Raw genomic sequence first — 18728 nt, 5'->3', positions numbered from 1 at the left:
TGTATAAATTGTGAAGGTCCATACAAGGCAAGGTCTCAGGAATCCCCCCTTTAGAAAGAAGAAAAAGACTGACTACAGTGGAGATCTGTACGGAGCAGAAAGTGTCTTTCCTGTGGCATGTTTGGAATTCAGAAAATCCCTCAGCATGAAGAATCCTGTACAACCCTGTGTTAATTTTGTCCAGTTTCTCTCAAACAATGTGCAAAAAGAGAGCGAATGACCATCGTGTAAAGAACTTACCAAAATTGTAGAAGCTTTATCAGACCAAGTTAAATACCTCACATCTGCTGTTGCAGCATCGAGTACTGGCAAGAAGGTCACTTTTGTTACAAAGACCGATAATGAATTGCCTAAAACCACTTCAGTTAGTACATCACCACATATAGTTTCCGATGCACCGATTACACAGCAAACTACCAAGATCCCTGTGAAGGACCTATTAAAAACTATCGCCTGGTACGACATCTTCATCTACCCAGGCTTTCAAGTCCCTACACATCTTGAGATCTCTATAAGGGTGGTGGCAGATGAAGTGCCTGAAAAATCAAAGCACGATGAGCACTACCCGAAGAGCTTTGCCACTACCCAGTATAAAGTGTACTTTTTGCAGCTACATCTGCAAGAGATGTGACCATTAAATTGAGAGTAGAGGACGTCAAGTTGTGGCTGTTTTTCCTGAAGTTAGACATATAAGCCATGCGGATTCCGTTGGCTACAAACATCCCTTTAGTAACAATGAAGGTATTGATACTATTTAAGATTAATATCTGCAATTTGTACCTTCCCAAAATTCCAACTGAGGATGATCTGTCCAATCTATTATCACAGATTACTTTGCTCTACCTAATAATTAGCAACTTCAATGCCCATCACTATTGGTAGGGCTCATCATTTTCTTCTGGAAGTACTATAGTTGATGGACTGAGACAGAACTTTGGATTTTTGCTTGTTGAACGATGGGATGCACTCGTTTATATCATTTTCAGTAGGTACATTTTCGATCTGTTCTTGTATTCAAGATTTCTACTTCTACTTCTTACCCAGTGCATGACCAAAAACTTCTTTGGAAGGATCACAAGCCAGCTGTTATCTCATTTGGTGATAATAATTTTCCTCAGTCTTCCATGCAGATGGTAAAGCAGATTGGATGGGATACAAATTGGCCAATACGACAGGAGCAGTAGCACGATTCGCCAATTTGCCATGTTTACAAACCTGATACTCGATAGTGCAAGTGAATTTATCCTTCTAATGTTTGGAAAGCCAAGGCATCCTGCTGTTCCTTGGTGGGATGAGGACTGGAAGATTGTACTGTGGGATCATCGCAGGGCTTTACGAATTTCAATCAAAGGCCGATGACAGAATCACTCTGCGGCTTCCAAAATGCGTGAGTTGTAAGCTGTCGAGCATTTTTGTTTGCTAAACAGAAATCGTGGCTGAGTCATGTGCTTAGCATTGCTCGAACAACTCCATCATCGGTTTTATGGAGAAGTTTTCGGGCTATGTGTGGATAAGAACAATCTCCGCTACTGATTGGACTGGAAAACAAAGGCATCTCATCACAACACCAATTGATGTAGCGAAAAACAGGTTTGGAAACTCGTTTATATCAGTTTCCCTTACATTGGCATACTTTCCTGAGTTTATGAGGTAAAAGTTACAGATAGAAAGTGTCCTGTTTCTTACTGGAGACTTGCGAAATGAATTAAACATTTTATTTTCTTTTGATGAGCTAAGGTATGCCTTGAATAATTCCCGTGATACTTCCCCTGGAAATGATAATATCAGGCTCAGTATGTTATCTCACCTCCCAGATATTGCATTACGACCTCTTTTTTCTATTTATAATAAAATATTATCTGACATGTTCACCCTCAATTGTTTTTATGTGGTGAACCAGTTGAACAATGACACTGGGTAAGTTTTTAGGCTTATGGTTTGTCCAACCACTGATGTGGGTAACATTTAAAGGAACTGAAGGTAAAATGGCGTTATTCCAAAATGCATCAACATATAATAAAAGAATGAAGCTAAGAAAGGTAAACAGCACTCAACATAGAAATCATAGTGCACTTAGCAGTAAATATAATATGACCATCACTGATTATAGATAATGATAAAGAAGTGACTTTACTTACAGTTGGCAGTTCCCTTTAATTATCTGAAGATAGATTATTCATTTCTGAGGTAGATGGGTCCACAGCAGTTCACTTTCATCAGGCAGATTGGTCTTTCTTGTTATGCCTTTTTTTTTAGGTTGACTAAAGAACAATATTAGTTTTTTTGTTTTCCTTACATGGTTCCATGGTAAGGCAGTTAACACTTTAATAGAGTTAGAAAATTGTGAACATGAAACAGCAGGTAAAAAGTAAGACACATTTAACAATCACAGTCACACTGAAAACTAATAATTTGACTCTACCAACATGCAGCACTCCAGCTGACAACCAACAATGTGGTGAATAGGAAGGGAAAGGAAACAAGGAGTTGTACACACAGAGTCTTTAGTTGACTGTGACCCAGAGACTGGCGAACCACTGGCATTCATTGCTGCATCTCATTACTGTTGTGTACATAAAATTGGACTAGTAGCACATTGTTCATAGTTATATTAAAGAACGTGCTTTTCAGTAGGTCTGCAAGTGTATTTTATTTCTTACACTTGCCTACTATTTTTAAAAAATTTTAATGAGGATACTACAATATAATTCCATACAATGATAACTTTAGCAAAAAGCAGTTTAGGAATGCCATTCCCATGCGTTCCTGTCCTATTGCACCACTGATAGGAACAAGAAAAAGCAAGGAATGAGGTTAGGAGAATAGGAATTGAGAGTCAAAATGGCCATCTTAGTTTTCAACAAAACTGTTAGACATGAAGAGCAATATTCTCAAGGATGTTGTCATAGTGTAGAGACTGACCACTACTCTCCCACAAAACTGACTTTTTCATTACACACCCATACAGTCTTCTCAACTCAACTAGGTTAAAATGCTGATTTGCTTCCTGTTCAGAGGAACAAACTCTGTAAACAATGCCTTTCTGCTGAAAAAAAAAAAACAACAAAAATATAAAAAATCTTTAAAATATGCTTTTATTTAACTAATGAAAAAATTACAAAAAAAAGTACCAGAATTTTACTGTTTGGAAATTATTGAATTAAAGTATAAATTGTTTGGAAAAATTTTCCAGTACAAATGTATTTAAAGATGCCCTAAAAAAATAAAAATAATTTCACTTTTACATTAAATCAAGAATAAATATTTATAATACATTTTTTGATTAAATTCAAATAACATTTTATATTGATAATGATCTGTAAATTTGTTTTCTATTCTCGACAGTGAATGTATTTTTTGTGAACATTTATTTATTATATCTCTCAGCTACATTTAATTATAATAATGTATATTAAATGAATTTATTAACAAGATTACTTAATATAATATATCATGAATAATAAAAGTGTGGGGTGCCCTTCAAAGTAGGTTTTTCTAGCTTCGTAGAAGATTAATTACATTGATGGATCCTAAAGAACCCATTTTCAACTTACAGCATATTTTTATCAACAAGGCATAAATATTAAACATTAAAAAACATGACTGCCAAAAAAAAAATTGGTGACAAACATTGCTCTTTAATATAATATAATTAAAGAGGTGCAGATGACAATTTTGTTTATAGTATTTGTATATAGTACAATTTTTTTTAATTTATTTAAATAGCCTATGACACTCCAAATAACGTAAGAATTCCAGTGCCAGGTCATACATCTAAATCGGTCCTGCCATTGAGCTGCTTTGGTGGAACAAACATATACACATACATAAATACATACACCTTAGATAAATTGCACTCCTTTTTTGGGCAGTCATGTAATAAGCTCCATTTCTGACTATATCAGTTTTTTTTTTCTGTCATGATTTTGTATTAGCAAATACCCTGTTTGAATTTTGAAAATCTGAAAATTTTTTGCGAAGATATAACAACTTTTCCAAATAACTTGGATCTGTTAGATCGAGTGTATCTTACACATGCAAAAGTTTGCCTTCAACCTACCAAAAATACCCCTTTTGATTTTGAAAATTAAACTATTGTTTGCAGGGAAATTATAAGATCACCCAGTTGCACCTTCCAAAACAGCATGTCAGGGGCACCCCATTTGTTACCAGTTGATGGTAATGATTGGTCTAGCCTCGCGTTAGGTGCTTGCATCACTTCTACTCAAGCCTCATATGCTGTCCCCACAGGAAGCCCACTATTTTAATCTATTTAATATTATTCTATTTAATGTAAATTTAATTCTATTATTTTTGTAATATTATTCATTTGATTGATTTGAATCATACAGTTCACACCCAGCACACACAGTGATGGAGGCTCATAGATCACAGTTCATTAATTTAATTCATTAAAGTTTGTGCTTCAACCAGCAAATCTCCATTACTATATGTATATAAATATACATCTTTATATAGCATAGCCACTCCTGGTAATGTAAGGATTCCAATGCGTGGTCATACATCAAAATCGGTTCAGTCATTGAACTGCTACGGTGGAACATACAGATATACATACACCCTAAATACATTACACTCCTTTTTGGCAGTCTTGTAAAAATATGTAAAATGATTTTTTAAATTATCTTATTAAGTACAAATATTACATTATAATAAAATTAAAATAAAAAGTAAAGTAAAATAAAAACCATAAAAATCGCTACTATAAGAAAGTTTAATTTTCTCTTTTTGTAATCAATTAGTAGGCCATAATTCAACATAGCAGCAAGAAAAAAATGTCTTTTTACTGAGAGATTATTGGTTCTATAAAACAAGATATAATCACAGTGGTTAAATTTTAATGGTTTTTGGTATTTCTCAATTTAAGCTTCCAATCAAAATCTTTTACTTGTTTCTATAACTGTATATTCCAGGAAAGTGTATTAGGTAACAGATAAGTAAATACTGTCATTTCATGAACAAGTATGTCAACTAAATACATCTAATTTATTGGTCCTAGCTAAATAAAACAACATTTTCCTGGTAACTTCCAACATATCACACTTGCTTCCAACATTGTGGCACTTTCTTCGTCTAGAAAGATTTGGTATTCTTACTTCCTATATGTGCTAAAATAGGAATTGTTTTTGAAGGTTTGGTAAATTCATGTAGACAAAGCTGCCGAAAGTGCTGGCTAAATTATTATTAACTAGGTGATGGTTATGTGAATAGAAAATTTGTGTATTCATGATTGGGTCATATTTATTTTGTTAGAATACACTGTAACATGGAAAGCATGTGAATAGGTAATGATAATCCCTACCAGGAGAGTATTCTGGCAGTTTAGAAGAGCAAAAAAAGGCTCTCTTGCTCTTCTAAAGAGAACCTCTATCAAAGATGGTTCTCAGGAAATTATAACTTAGTTGATGATTTCTTTCATAATCTTAACAAATTTTCTTAGATATTAATATAATGATTTTCTTTTATTTTTTTTTAATATAAGAACAAATAATAGTTCTTGATCTAATAATCTGATTTTTAATTTTAAAGAAAATACTTATATGTTATAATTGTTTTTTATGTTTTATAACTTAATTGTAACTGATTGTTAACATTTTGTTTTTGTTATTATTGCAATATAATTATATTACAAGAAAAGGAAAAGACTTTTTTTAACCTTTATTTCAATTTAATTAATCATTGTATCCTTATATTCCAGCCACTACTTAAACATACAAGTTTTAAATACAAAGTACGCAGTCTCCTTTTTCCCATTTTCTAAACTTAGTACAACCTTTCAGAAAAGTTAATTAAAAGGTTTATCACTGAGGAACTTAAGTACAAAGTAAAATAAAAGATATCCTATTTTTAATCTATCTACATGCTGCAGTTTACTAGATAACTAATGGTAACTGATGACTGCTTCTGATTAAGCCTTTTTAGGAATATCCATATAATTAAAATTATAATGTTTGTTATAATATTTTTTTTGAAATGTTCATTTGTTTATTTTATGAGGGGCAGTGAAGATTAAAAACTGTTTTTATCATTTGTCACTTAAAAATGACGAATGGCAACTACAAGGATTTTAATGTAATTATTACGTATCCAACTTATCTCGAAGAAGAACATATTCTTCAAAAATGAGTTTTTGTTTTCTCTCTTAGAGAAGAAAAAACATGGATTTTTTTCAATGAATGTAATGGGATAAAAATTACCAGGACTAAATGTAAATAGAATAAATATCATGGCTTCTTTCTTTCAAAATATGTTTTGCTACTTTGAAATTTTCATCCAGAGATATCAGCACTGCAACTTTATTATGAGAAGCAAAGTTAAAATTTCTATTTTCTACTATTATTCAAAAAAGGGATTTTTTGTAACCAATGACAATTTGAGATACTGTTGAAAATAGTCCTAATTCATGTTCACTTGGTGAACATGATAGGATAGGTCAGTGGTCTGCACAATGCCTTGTTCATCTAATCATTAGATGATTTATTATTTTTCTTTTGTAATCTTAATGATATGATGCTTCTTTTTATTAAGTTAAAATTATGTTATCTTTTTACTTACTGTTCTTCAATCTTCCCTGTTTTCCTATTCATTTAAAAACATGGTATCTGTTAGAGCCATAAAAAAAAGGTGGTATCTTCTTATGTAGTGATTCTGTTTCTTTTAGGCTGGGTGTATAGAATTATATTGTATTACTTTGTTACATTTTTCTTCAAAGTATTTTGAGGAGCTTTAAAATTAAACAAGCTTCTCATATTGAAAGCACCTCATTGTCGTAAACTGCCTCAACTCATCGCAGAGGCAAATTATTTCAGTCTATTATTTTCTAGACTAGGAGTTAGTATTCTACTCAGCATACATATTTTGATGGATGTATGTTTGATTATTTTGGAAAAAGGTCATAAAAATGGATGGTTTTTGGTTGATTCATTGACTAAAAGTTAATTTTTGGATGTAAGCATGTAAATCAGGAATGTTGTAGTCTTACTATCTAGAAAGAGTAAACGCCAATAGAATGTTATTAACTGCATCAATCTTGTGTAGCTTTAATGATCTGCAGAACCAGTATTTTAAATGTAGTTTTGGACATTGGTATCTTAATTTAGTTAATATCATACAATTTTCAATATGCTACTACCTGAAATGTTCCATGCGCTGTGATTTAACTAACATGTTATAAAAGGTTGCAATTTATTGCATTACCTAAAGCAGTCCGTTACACTTCATGTCATCAGACATGATAGCTGCTATCAGGTTATCATCTTGCTGACACTATTTGTTTGAAATCTACATTAATCAAAGGTCATCACACAAACAGTCTTTTGTTGCTTTATACAGTCTTCTTTCTGTGGTTGTTAATCCATGTAAAGCACCTGAGGGACAAGAGGCACCAGTGAGACATTTTCCTATGACTTAAGTTGAACATTTAAAAAATATATACTTATATTGCCTATTCTGACAATTAGGTTTTTTTTTATACTTGTTATAGAAAAATGTCTCATTTTAAGGTCTAAATATTTTTGACCAGGAAATTAGAAAACAGGGTAAATTTAACCTCTCCAGAGAGCCTTATTTCATGTTTGATAACAGTCTGTCTGCATTCCTTTTTTTATTTTTATCAATATGCCAGTTTTCACCTTAGTGATTTATGCAAGAGCTTTTTTTCATGGGACTGCATATTGTATCCAAACATCCAGATTTTAAATAAAAATAAAATTAAATGATATAAAATTATTATTTTTTAAATACTAAATACAAAAACAACCACACAAAATCTATAAAATAGTGCTTTTTCAATTCTAATATAAATGTTAAATCTGTGTCAAATTAAGGATTAGTAAGTTATAGTTGATTATTTTCAATTTTATTCCAACTTATAAACTTGAAATTTAAAGAATTGGTAAATTATTAATATTTCATTTGTTTTTAGTGCATTTTGTAAGTTATTTTTTAATTTTATTTTATCATTATATTCTACATTCTACAAGAATGATTTTTGATGAACCTTAAAACATAAATTATCCTTTGTAAAGTTGTTACAGTTGTTCCCAATTAAAATTCCCAATTAAAAAAAAAAATATATATATATATATATATATTAATCCACATTTATTTTAATTATGTTTAGAAGTTTATGAGTATTACAAGCAATTGTTTTTAGAGCTCATGATTTGTTCATGATGTATTTTATATATAAAAGAGTTATAAAAAAGTAAATTATAATTTCAACTACCTATTTAATTATGTCTTAAAAAGGTTGTGCTTGTCCAGTAATATTTTGGTGTTATTGCTTTTGAATTTTTATTAATAATTATTACAGTGTTTAATTAACTATATATTTAGAATTACCATTTATTTCCAGGAGCGTTGGACATCACTTACTAATTTTTAAAGAGGTACTTTCTCTCTATATGTCCCTTTTTTTAATTTTCAATTTTTTTTTTTTTTATAAAAAAGGAAGGGGAAACAATAAAAAATAAGTTTATTAAAAACCATTGCAAGATTTTCTATGTAATAGTTTACTGAGAACATTTTTATTCATAATGTAATTACATGGAAAGCAGTTTTTTTTAAGTTGAATTTTATGTGTAAACCTAAGGTAAAGTATAAAAGTGGGTGTCTGGACGTGGGATTACTACTAAACAGACAGAAAATGGTGAGTTACATCTAGGGCAGAGAGGAGATGTTGGTGGGTTGACAATGGAAATTTTCATTCGACCTACCCTCTTTTACTCTGCCCAAGAAATAAGACCATAATTTTAAAACAGAATATTTTATTAAAAATCATTAAGAGTATGTCCCCTTGCTTAATCCTTTACTGCAAAATTGTATCATAAAAAAATTGTATCAGAAAATGCATTTTGTCTTAACTACCTTTGTAGAGACAAATAGCAGAAAATCAAGTTAAACAGGATTTTCTGGTTTTATTTTTAATCTGTATACTATAATTTGTTTTGACTTAGTTTTTACAAAAATTAAATAAGTAATAAATTTAGTTATTTGTATTTGTATTTAGTGTGTATAAAGTTTTACTAAAGCTGTTACTATGTACATGTTTTTAATACAAAATTGTATTTCCTTTTTCAGAATTTTGTGTTTTATATTCTCAATATAGTCTGGCAGCTAATTTCTTCACTACTTCTATTGGAACTAAATATTATTCTTTTGAAGGATTTCTGTATCGTATGCGCTATGACAGAAGAAGTCATAGAACATTCTGGGACTGTTGTCATGAGGCATGTTTTGGCATGTTGAAATGTTATAACAGTCAGCTAATTATGGTTAATGACCATAATCATGATCCTTCTCCTGAAGAGGTAGAACTTAATAGAAAAATTTTATGTAAAATGTCAGGGAAGGTTGGTAAATTACTTAAGAGTTCAAAAGGCAAAACTCTGCTCTTCTTCAATAATTACAAATATAGTCTTGATAAAAGTTATAATAACAGAACATACTGGAGATGCCCTATTAATAAAAGGAAAACAAACTGCAGAGGCAGAATCATATCCTCTGGAAATCCGCCTGTTATTATTAAATTTACTGAACATAACCATGAACCATATGAAATTGATGAATTTAAAGTGAATAATAAAAAAAAAAAGAAAAGAAGTTTTAATTAGAAATCAACTATTTTTCGTCAAAGAATCATCATATAATCTATTCTTAGTCCTCTCCTGATGTAAACAGAATGACATCATTAATGTTTTCTAGCATGCAGTACATTCACATTCTGGGACCAGAAATAGAGCTGTTGAATTCATTACATAAATGAGGTCTGTAATATAAACTACAGCCGTATATAGTTGCCTATTTTGGGTCAGTAGGAATGAATCACTTTTAGTATGACTATGTTGTACTTCCTTGAGTTCAGTTTGTTTACATGATAGAATTGATAAAAAATAAGGAATAGATGTTTTACAGTTACATTATAAATACAAATAAACAGTTTAGTCACAATACTTTAGTCCATAGCAATCTTTGTCTTTTGCATCCTGTCTATTAGTGAAGTGTGAAATTTAAGTTCATTTATAAATACTTCTCTTTACTGTTAAAATTAATTTTGAATTATATTATATTATTATATTTTGTTTTAATCTACAGGGATTTTTTTTCAGAGTTTGTGTATTTAATGATTGTTCTATTTCCTCATTACTTGTAATCTGAATTCATTTGGAGTTCACCTAAGCAGCTAGGTTATATCTGAAATATTCCATGTTAAAATAAACTGTTATTTTCCTGATAGTCATTTTAGTGAAAGTAATTGCACTTTTGTTTGATCTTTACCTAACTGTTCTTTTTTATTTACAAAATTCTTCTTTATAACATACAACTTATAAGATGTTGCATGTACTTTATCATTCAATTTTCAGTAGCGGTTGTGTCTTAAACAATCTGATTTGATGTCTTTAATTATTACACTTTTAATAATATTTTATATTTATGAACAATAATATTTTTATTATGAATTAACGCTTGTAACTATTTCATTTTTATTTACATTTTATATATTTTTTTTAGATAATGATTAATTAGCGCACATTTAGGCGTGACAATGAAATTATTATTTTAGTATAACTATCTAGAGGATACTAAATCAGCTGGTACATTCAGGTATTACCTACTTTTTGAGATTAATAAAGAGAGATGAATCATTTTATTATAGTTATTTTTTTTTCATTATAATATGCTGGCTGTTTGGTTTTAAGCGTATTTGTTTTAATTGCCAGCACAATATATTTTTTATAATAGGCATTATCTGTAGATGAAGGAAGTTATATTTGTTTAATTGAGGCAGTAGAAAGATCTTTGATGGATTTTTTATCGATAATGTTAAACATATAAAAATAAAAGTGAAGAATTATGGAAGGGAATAATCAGCCTGTTGAGAGAGTAGTTTATCAACTTACATAACATGTGGATCTGTAGGAAACAGATCAATGTTTTACTGTTGGTTTGATTTTGAGATACATGTTTAATTAATCTTTTATTAATTATTATTAATAGAAATTCATTATGTATCGTTAAATTGCTTACCTGTGAACAATTTTCATAATAAATAATGTTTATTAGTGCATGTTTGATGTTATATCCTTGGGTAAATGAATTAAAAACACGTAATATTGTGGTTAATTATTAATAACTCATACTCTACACTATGATGTCTGTAATAATTAACATTATACTAATGTAAAATATTTTTATTTCTATGCATAAACAAGTAGGTTACCAAAGTGTCAAATTAAAACTTAATTTAGTACATGAGTTTTTTATTGATTCTACTTGGTATTGAGTTTTATGGCCATAAAATTGTAATTTCATAATATTAATTATGAAATATTTTCATTGTAATGTGATGCATTTGATATTTATATTGCCTCAAATGTACAAAAAGTAAAGAGAGTGTTAGCTTCATAAATTGATATAATATTATTGATATTATAGACCTGAGGGATGACTTTTTTACTTATTAAACTGTGATTTTTATGAAAAAATTTTATAAACATTCATCATATACAGAGTGAGCAACATACAACTGAACCCATACTGAAACCGCTACCCAACACTATTTATGAAAGATTTTCACATAACTAGCACGACCAGTGGATGCATATGTTACTATTGATTGTTGCTGCCGTTTGTCAGGTGGTTATGTGTCAGTGCAGCATATGTTTTGTTACAGTGCAGTTGTGTTTGTGTAAAATGTGTTATTCATTCCAGGAGAGGATAGCTATAGTTGAGGCCTACATTCGTTCTGGATCATGTGAAGAACCACATCAAGTATTCGTAGAAAAATTTCCAAATGCCTGTATCCCAGCGAAGAGTAGCACACACAATTTAGTTAAAAAATGGTGTACAACACGTTTGTATTTCAAATGCAAAATGAAATAGGCAACCTTCCATAAGGATTCCACAGGCCATTAATTATTGCCAGTCCAAAAAAATTACTTCATAAGTTATCCCAACAATCTAGTATTAAAAATACACATCTTGTAAAATTCTTCATGAATTAAAATTGAAACCAAATCATGTTTCAACTGTGCATCAACTGAAGGAGACAGACAAACCGACTTTATTATTGCGACTGGCTTCTCAGAATCATTGTTGATGGACAGAGAGAGTTGTCTACTTGTGATTTTTCCTTTGGGGCTACTTGAAGGAGAGAGTTTATGCATCTAATCCCCACAATATAGATGAACTGAAGGTGAACATTCAATGAGAAATCAACGCAAATGACAACAATGTTTTGCGTCTGACGACTCTCAATATGATCAGTCGAGCACAAAAGTGCATTGATGCCTAGGGTGGTCATTTTGAACATCTTTTATAAAAATAAGATAAATAAATGCAACATTTAAATTACGTTTTATGTTTTTATATTTAATTTACCAATATCATTCATAAAATTTCATTCCAACATTACCTACCGATACTGTAGTGGTTACGTTATGGGTTCGGTTTTATATTGCCCACTCTATATATAGATTTTTTTGAGTTCTTACATTGTTTTTTACATATATAAGTCTGTCAGTTACTCCATTTTTATAATAAAGCAAACTGTGAGACTATAGACGTATGAAAATGTGCAATTATTATTATTTTTTTTTTCAGTTTACTTAAAGTCTACATTCCTTTATTGTGACATACAGTTAAATGTTAACAATGTTAAATGTTAACTTTGTTGTGACATAGTTAAATGTTAACTGTATAATGTTGCTACTTAATAGTATTGTTTTTATCTTCGTGTAACCAAGTAGTTATTCTTTTTCTATTTTTTTTTTTATTTTTACTTTTTTTGTTTTTATAATTATATAAAATTGTATAATTATGGAAGTCTTCAAACATTTTTAGCTTTTTTAAAGATGTTATAAATTGCTGTAAAAGCACAGATTTAATTTAATGTGGTGTTTGTATGTATTTCTTATTAATCTGTTAAGTGTAATGACTACACATATTAAAACATTAAAATACATTTCATTATTTATTCTTTTTCTTCACCTCCTGATCCTTGCCATCCTCCTACTACTCATTATTATTCTTCATAATGAGTAGTAGGAGGATCCTCCTCCTACTCATTAATAATTTAACTTAATAATTTAAGTCATAAATATAATTTAACTCATTAATAATTTAATTTTGTAAATTATTGTTACCATAAAAGATCAGTCCTAAACACACATTATCCAAACAATTTGGTTTTTCACGAGGTTTAATTTTCTCGATCACTTACCTTGTAACATCTGTTAATAACATCATAAACATCATTTCTTTATAACATTAATGTTAACGTAAGATAACTTGTAACATTGATGTTTTCACTAAATTTACCTAACGTTTTATTTTAAAATTAAAAATGTATTATATAACTATTTAAACGTTACTAAGATAAGAGTATTTTAAATTCTCCCATGATTAAGATTTCTTGTTTATACTTACATTATTAACTGATGCCACCTAATTGAAAATAACTTCCAATATTGTGCATGTAAAGTAGCTATTTCTGCAAGCATTAACAATACTTGAAAATAATGAAGAGAAAAACATTAGGAAAATATTACTTCAGAAGTAAGGGAAGTTTTTCTTCTCTCCTCAGCCTTAGAAATGGGATTTTGTGTAACTAATGCAATTTTACAAAATTTGCATGAATTACTAAAAATACATGCCTTAACTAATCTTTAATTCTAAACACTTATTCTGTTATGGGATATACATGGGATTATGCAGGTCTGTAAATTTTATTTTGTTACTTCTAAAAAAAGGGTAAATATTATTTTTAGAATGAAACTTAATAGAAGAGTTTAAAGCGATGATATTCAAAACAATCTTCATTTCTAAAAGTTTTTGTCTAGCTGGTGTTTAAAGCAATTTATCTGTCTAGTTTTTATTTGAATACACTTATTTTCATCTTTATACTACACAAGAATCTTTCTGCCAGAAAATCTTTTATAAATGAAATAGTAGGTAAGTTATTCTTATAGTATAGTTTTTTTACCATGTATTATAATATAAACTTATTTATTTGAACTGAGTTAAATTTTCTTTATTTTTTACTTGAAAAATTAAACAGTTTTTCAGTTCCTGTTTTAATATTTACTTTTTCTTGTACAGAGGAAGGAATTTGTTTGTTTGGGTGTGCATAATAGGCTGATTATATAATATGTGCATAATATCTGTTTCACATAAGTTTATACATCATGCACTACTCTGACATTTAAAATGATCTCCTCCATCTCCAGTTATGCATACCTGTAATTAATAAAGCATATGCAAGTATGGTGTGTGTGTGTATGTTGTGTACCAGTTTTGAAACAACTGTCAATGATTTTTCAGTAATCTACACATTAGCAAGGCCAGGTTTATATCCTTGTAACAATGTTTATGACATATAGACATGCCCAGTAAATGGTATAGCAGTCTTACAAAGATTAGAAAATTATAAAAGGTTGAAAAAGCATATATTCGGTATTGTAATCAGTGAATTTCAGTAAGTTGTTTTATTGTCGGTAATTGTTTAATAATATAAATAGATACATTAATTTGTCAGTTTACACCCTATTTGAGCCTTTTATGGTTGTTTTTCATAACACGTCTGAGGTACAAGAGGTTCCAGTCAAAATTACCTTTTTTAGCATAAAAATGTTAAAATACAGCTACTTGCTGTAATGTGTAAATTAGTGTCATTTACAGGACTGAATATCATCTACATTTCAGTGAGCTTGGGCCACTGATTTGCAAAACTATATTCCATTCAGTGAAAAAGACACTGAACGGGAAACCACTTCACTTCTCACTCTATTGTGTGCTTGATACAGAGTGCTTGCTATTTTTAAGAATTACTATTTTTAGAATGAATTAGTGAGTTTTGACTCATGTCAGGTATAACCGATTGTGATTATAGCGCTTATAAGCCTGAATCAGTTGTCATTTTCAGAATCAGTTATTTTAATTGACATTGTGAAAGCATTAATGGAGTCCACTCACTCATTTAAATATTTGGAAACACTATTAAGATTTATGTTGTTGCTTGATATTTTATACACTGACCAGAAGTAAATTCCACATGTCAAAAAAAAATATATTTCTCCAAAAATAGTTCAGATCAGATTTAAATTATTACTGCTTTCAAAAAATTTTTGGTCATAAATAAATAAATATTTAGTAAATAACTTAATAAACCTCATGAAAAGCTGTAATTTTACCTATAATTGTCCTTCACATCTTATGACCTTTCTCCAATTCTGCTCATTCTCTATCAAAATCTTCACTGTAGCAGTATACCATTTTTGCCCTGTCAAATCAGCTGTTATGTAAAACTACTTTCCAGTTCATTTCGCATTGCAAATTCATTTCTTATTTTTACACCCTTTAAAATTTTAAGCTATCTCTATTCTTAATATTTCTTTTACTTTGCCTTTTCCGTATTTTCTTCTTTCTTGTACCTCATTTTTCCCCTCAGATTTATGCTCAAAGTAATTTTCCATATTCATGTTTCGAATTGTATCTTTCTTGTTTTATTATTGTCAAAATATCACATTGATTTGAGTTCAGAAAACAGTTCTGCTCACATGCGATCCCTTTAGTAATCTTTTCTTAATTTTCCCTTTCTGTTGAGTCATTTAAATGTAAATTATTCTTAATTATTAAGTAATCGATTGATTATTAATCCACCATTCTGAATAATATTGGTAAATTTTGTTTTTATTGCATACACTGATATTAAAGTATAAAATGTACTTTGTGTATATGTATGCATTTTCCTTTTTTTAACATAAATGAACTTTTTAAACTTTTACATCCATCATGAGTTCAGTTCGATAAATATCCAATTTACATATTAGTAAAAATGTTTATAATTGTTAAGGTGATGTAAAAAATCGTATGGACTTTGTCAAAAATTAAAATTAAGATGTCAATTAAAATTGGTCTTTGCCAAGTATATTTTGCTCATTTACATCTAATGCCTCAGTCAGTAGCTTAATAACTAAATATATTATTTTTTTAATGTCTGGAAATTTATCAAATTGAATTGAGAATGAAGACAAGAGGTTTAAAAAATATTTTTTAATACATGTAAAAAGAATCACATTTATTCGTGCTATGTAGATACTGCACTCATAATTTTAAAATATAAGATGCAAAAGATCTTATTAGTTTTTTCTTTGAGATTCATTCTTTATTCTTCAAGAGTAGTGCATTTTAGAGATGAGGTATCTCTGATATCATTTCTTTTCTACTAGTCGTAAAAATCATAACATTTAATAAGATAATTTTTATAATTTTATCATCTTTTAAGAAAGGAACTGATGATAAAGGTAATTTAAATAATGTGCTATTCTTGAAGAATGAAAAGTGAATTAAAAATGATAAGAACATTTTTTTTATCTTATATTTACTGCTTAATGTGAATTCATTGATCTATAAAGTAATAAACTATAAGAGTATTCATAAGAAATATGTGTTATGTAATGTTACATATACTTTACTTACTCCTTGGCACTACGCCCGCATAGGGGCTTGGCGCCCTTCAAGATGCCATTCCACTCCTCCCTATCACCTGCTTTTCATCTCCATCCTCTAATATTCATCCTTGACAAATCATTCTTCATATCCTCAATCCATCACCTCTTTGGTCTCCTCCTCAATCTGTGAACTCCCCTTCCAAGGTTTTCTCTATAACTCGATTCACAACACTGGCCTTGCTTATCAAATTTCCTTTTATTTCATTATTTGTATCCAATTTATTCTTTCAACAATTCCTATCTGATCTGGAGTCGCCTTTTGGTTTTGTGACATTTTCTTTACGGGGTTGGGATGTTAACCCAACAGCTGACCTGGAGGAATGTTAAAAATATATTACCAAAATCATATATATATTTAATATAATTTGAGTAACAGATAATTATAAGATAGTACTTAAGAGACTGCATTTAATCAACTGCAGTATATCTTTTTGAATAAATGATAACTTTTAAAAATTAATTATCGATAAATAATAAAATAATGATTTATAATTTATTTTATTAAATATCTGTAGTGACATCTCAGTTTGTATGGTGATTAATCACTAATAAGTCCAAACAACATGCTAAAAACTTTACAAGAACAAACTTTAAAGAATACCTTGTATTGTTCAAATTTGGTGGCTGTACAGGAATCAATTTATTAATAAATGCTCCTTCAACTGTTAACAATAATTTTCTTCACACCTTTTAATGCCTGAGATGATATTTTCTAATATATTTCTGATGTTGTAGAACCATCAGGTTACTACGTGTGTAGTTTATTGTTTAACCAAGAATTGAAAAGTTAGCATTTTATATGTGATTTGTTAATAGCCCACTAATGGTTTCATCGTTGTGCTGTTAGTAACAAGTTTATTCATTATTAACACCTGCTGTTCTACAGAATTTTTAAACAAAATTTGGTTGGATTTCGCATTTTATAATGTTATAAAACTAATCTTTGTGTAATCTTTGTGTAATTACTGTAAATACAATTATTTAAATTTAATGTGTATTGTGTACTGATATATTTTAATTTTTTTTTAATCTATTTTAAACACTTCTTTCGTTTACTAGATTTTTTGTGGATTTTCAATTTACTTCAATAACTGCTTGCCTTTATCGTATAATTTTATTTTATATTTAATCTAGTATAATTTATATTACTGTGTCGTATTCTCTTATTAATTTCAATTATTACTGGTATATTTATTTTTTTTATTATTTGTGTATGTTCTTGGCATTAATTTTTTATTAATGATTTTCAGGGAAGATAACTGGAAAAAACTTTTTACATAAAATGAATTTACATCAAGAAGTAATGCCTGAATTCTTATCAAGAAAAACTGTAAAAGTTATCGATGAGCGACTGCTACGCGGTGAACAGTATGTGAATCACGCTAATTCTATACATTCAGTTTTACCGCATGTTGGAAGTTATAATGAGAGCTTGATAAATCCACCTACGCATGACTGCCAGCAGTGTGGAAGACAGTACAAACATCAGTCGAGTTTGAGTAAACATTTAAAATACGAATGCGGAGTACTACCTCAGTTTCAGTGTCCATACTGTGACCATAGATGTAAACAAAAGGGCCATATGAAAACTCATATCGCTTTAAGACATCGTTCTATTGTTGACAGATTACAATAAAAAGTATATGCTACACCAAAGATTTGGTATTAATGAATGAAATTTGTTTTCAACTTGAAATAGTACAAACTGTATTGTTTTTTATTATATATAAGATTACTTTATAAATCTTTATGCGTACATGTCTACTTCCTTTAAATAAAAATCGTGTATTTGTGTGCACACATATGTGTGAAGATTATATTTTACCTAAATTCTTTGTATGGTATTGCTTTTCTGTATTTATTTTTAAATATATGGGTTTATTTATTTTAAATAGCTATTAATTGTACATGTTTAAATTTTTTATTCGTTGATTTTATATTTCTTGTCATTTTTTTAATGCAACGTTATAAATTGCAATTGGTCTTCGTGTTGTAAAAATATCATTCAGTATTGATAAAAATGGAATGCTGATTCTTTTTATAAGGTATGTATTTAATTAAATTAGCTAAGTAAGCTGTAATTAATCAGTTTCTCAATCAACAAAAGAATGTTTACTTTTTAGTGCCAGTATTTTTAAAATAATCTTACATTATAAATCTAATGAGTAAAAAATTTCATTGGAATAATATTCTGTT

The 18728-nt window shown here is 29.2% G+C and overlaps 1 protein-coding gene across 1 annotated transcript in view; it reads left to right on the top strand.

Annotated features, from left to right (window-relative positions):
- The window catches only part of LOC142326882 (uncharacterized), a 44786-nt gene extending 26374 nt beyond the window's left edge, over positions 1-18412 (top strand). The window contains exon 5 of the mRNA XM_075369615.1: positions 17995-18412. Within this exon, the coding sequence (XP_075225730.1) occupies positions 17995-18168 (174 nt within the window). The 3' untranslated portion in view covers positions 18169-18412. The remainder of the gene's footprint in view (positions 1-17994) is intronic.
- Positions 18413-18728: the final 316 nt, after the last annotated feature.

Source organism: Lycorma delicatula, chromosome 6 (genome assembly GCF_047948215.1).
Source record: "Lycorma delicatula isolate Av1 chromosome 6, ASM4794821v1, whole genome shotgun sequence".
NCBI lineage: Eukaryota > Metazoa > Arthropoda > Insecta > Hemiptera > Fulgoridae > Lycorma > Lycorma delicatula.
This window is presented reverse-complemented; position numbering and strand designations above follow the sequence as displayed.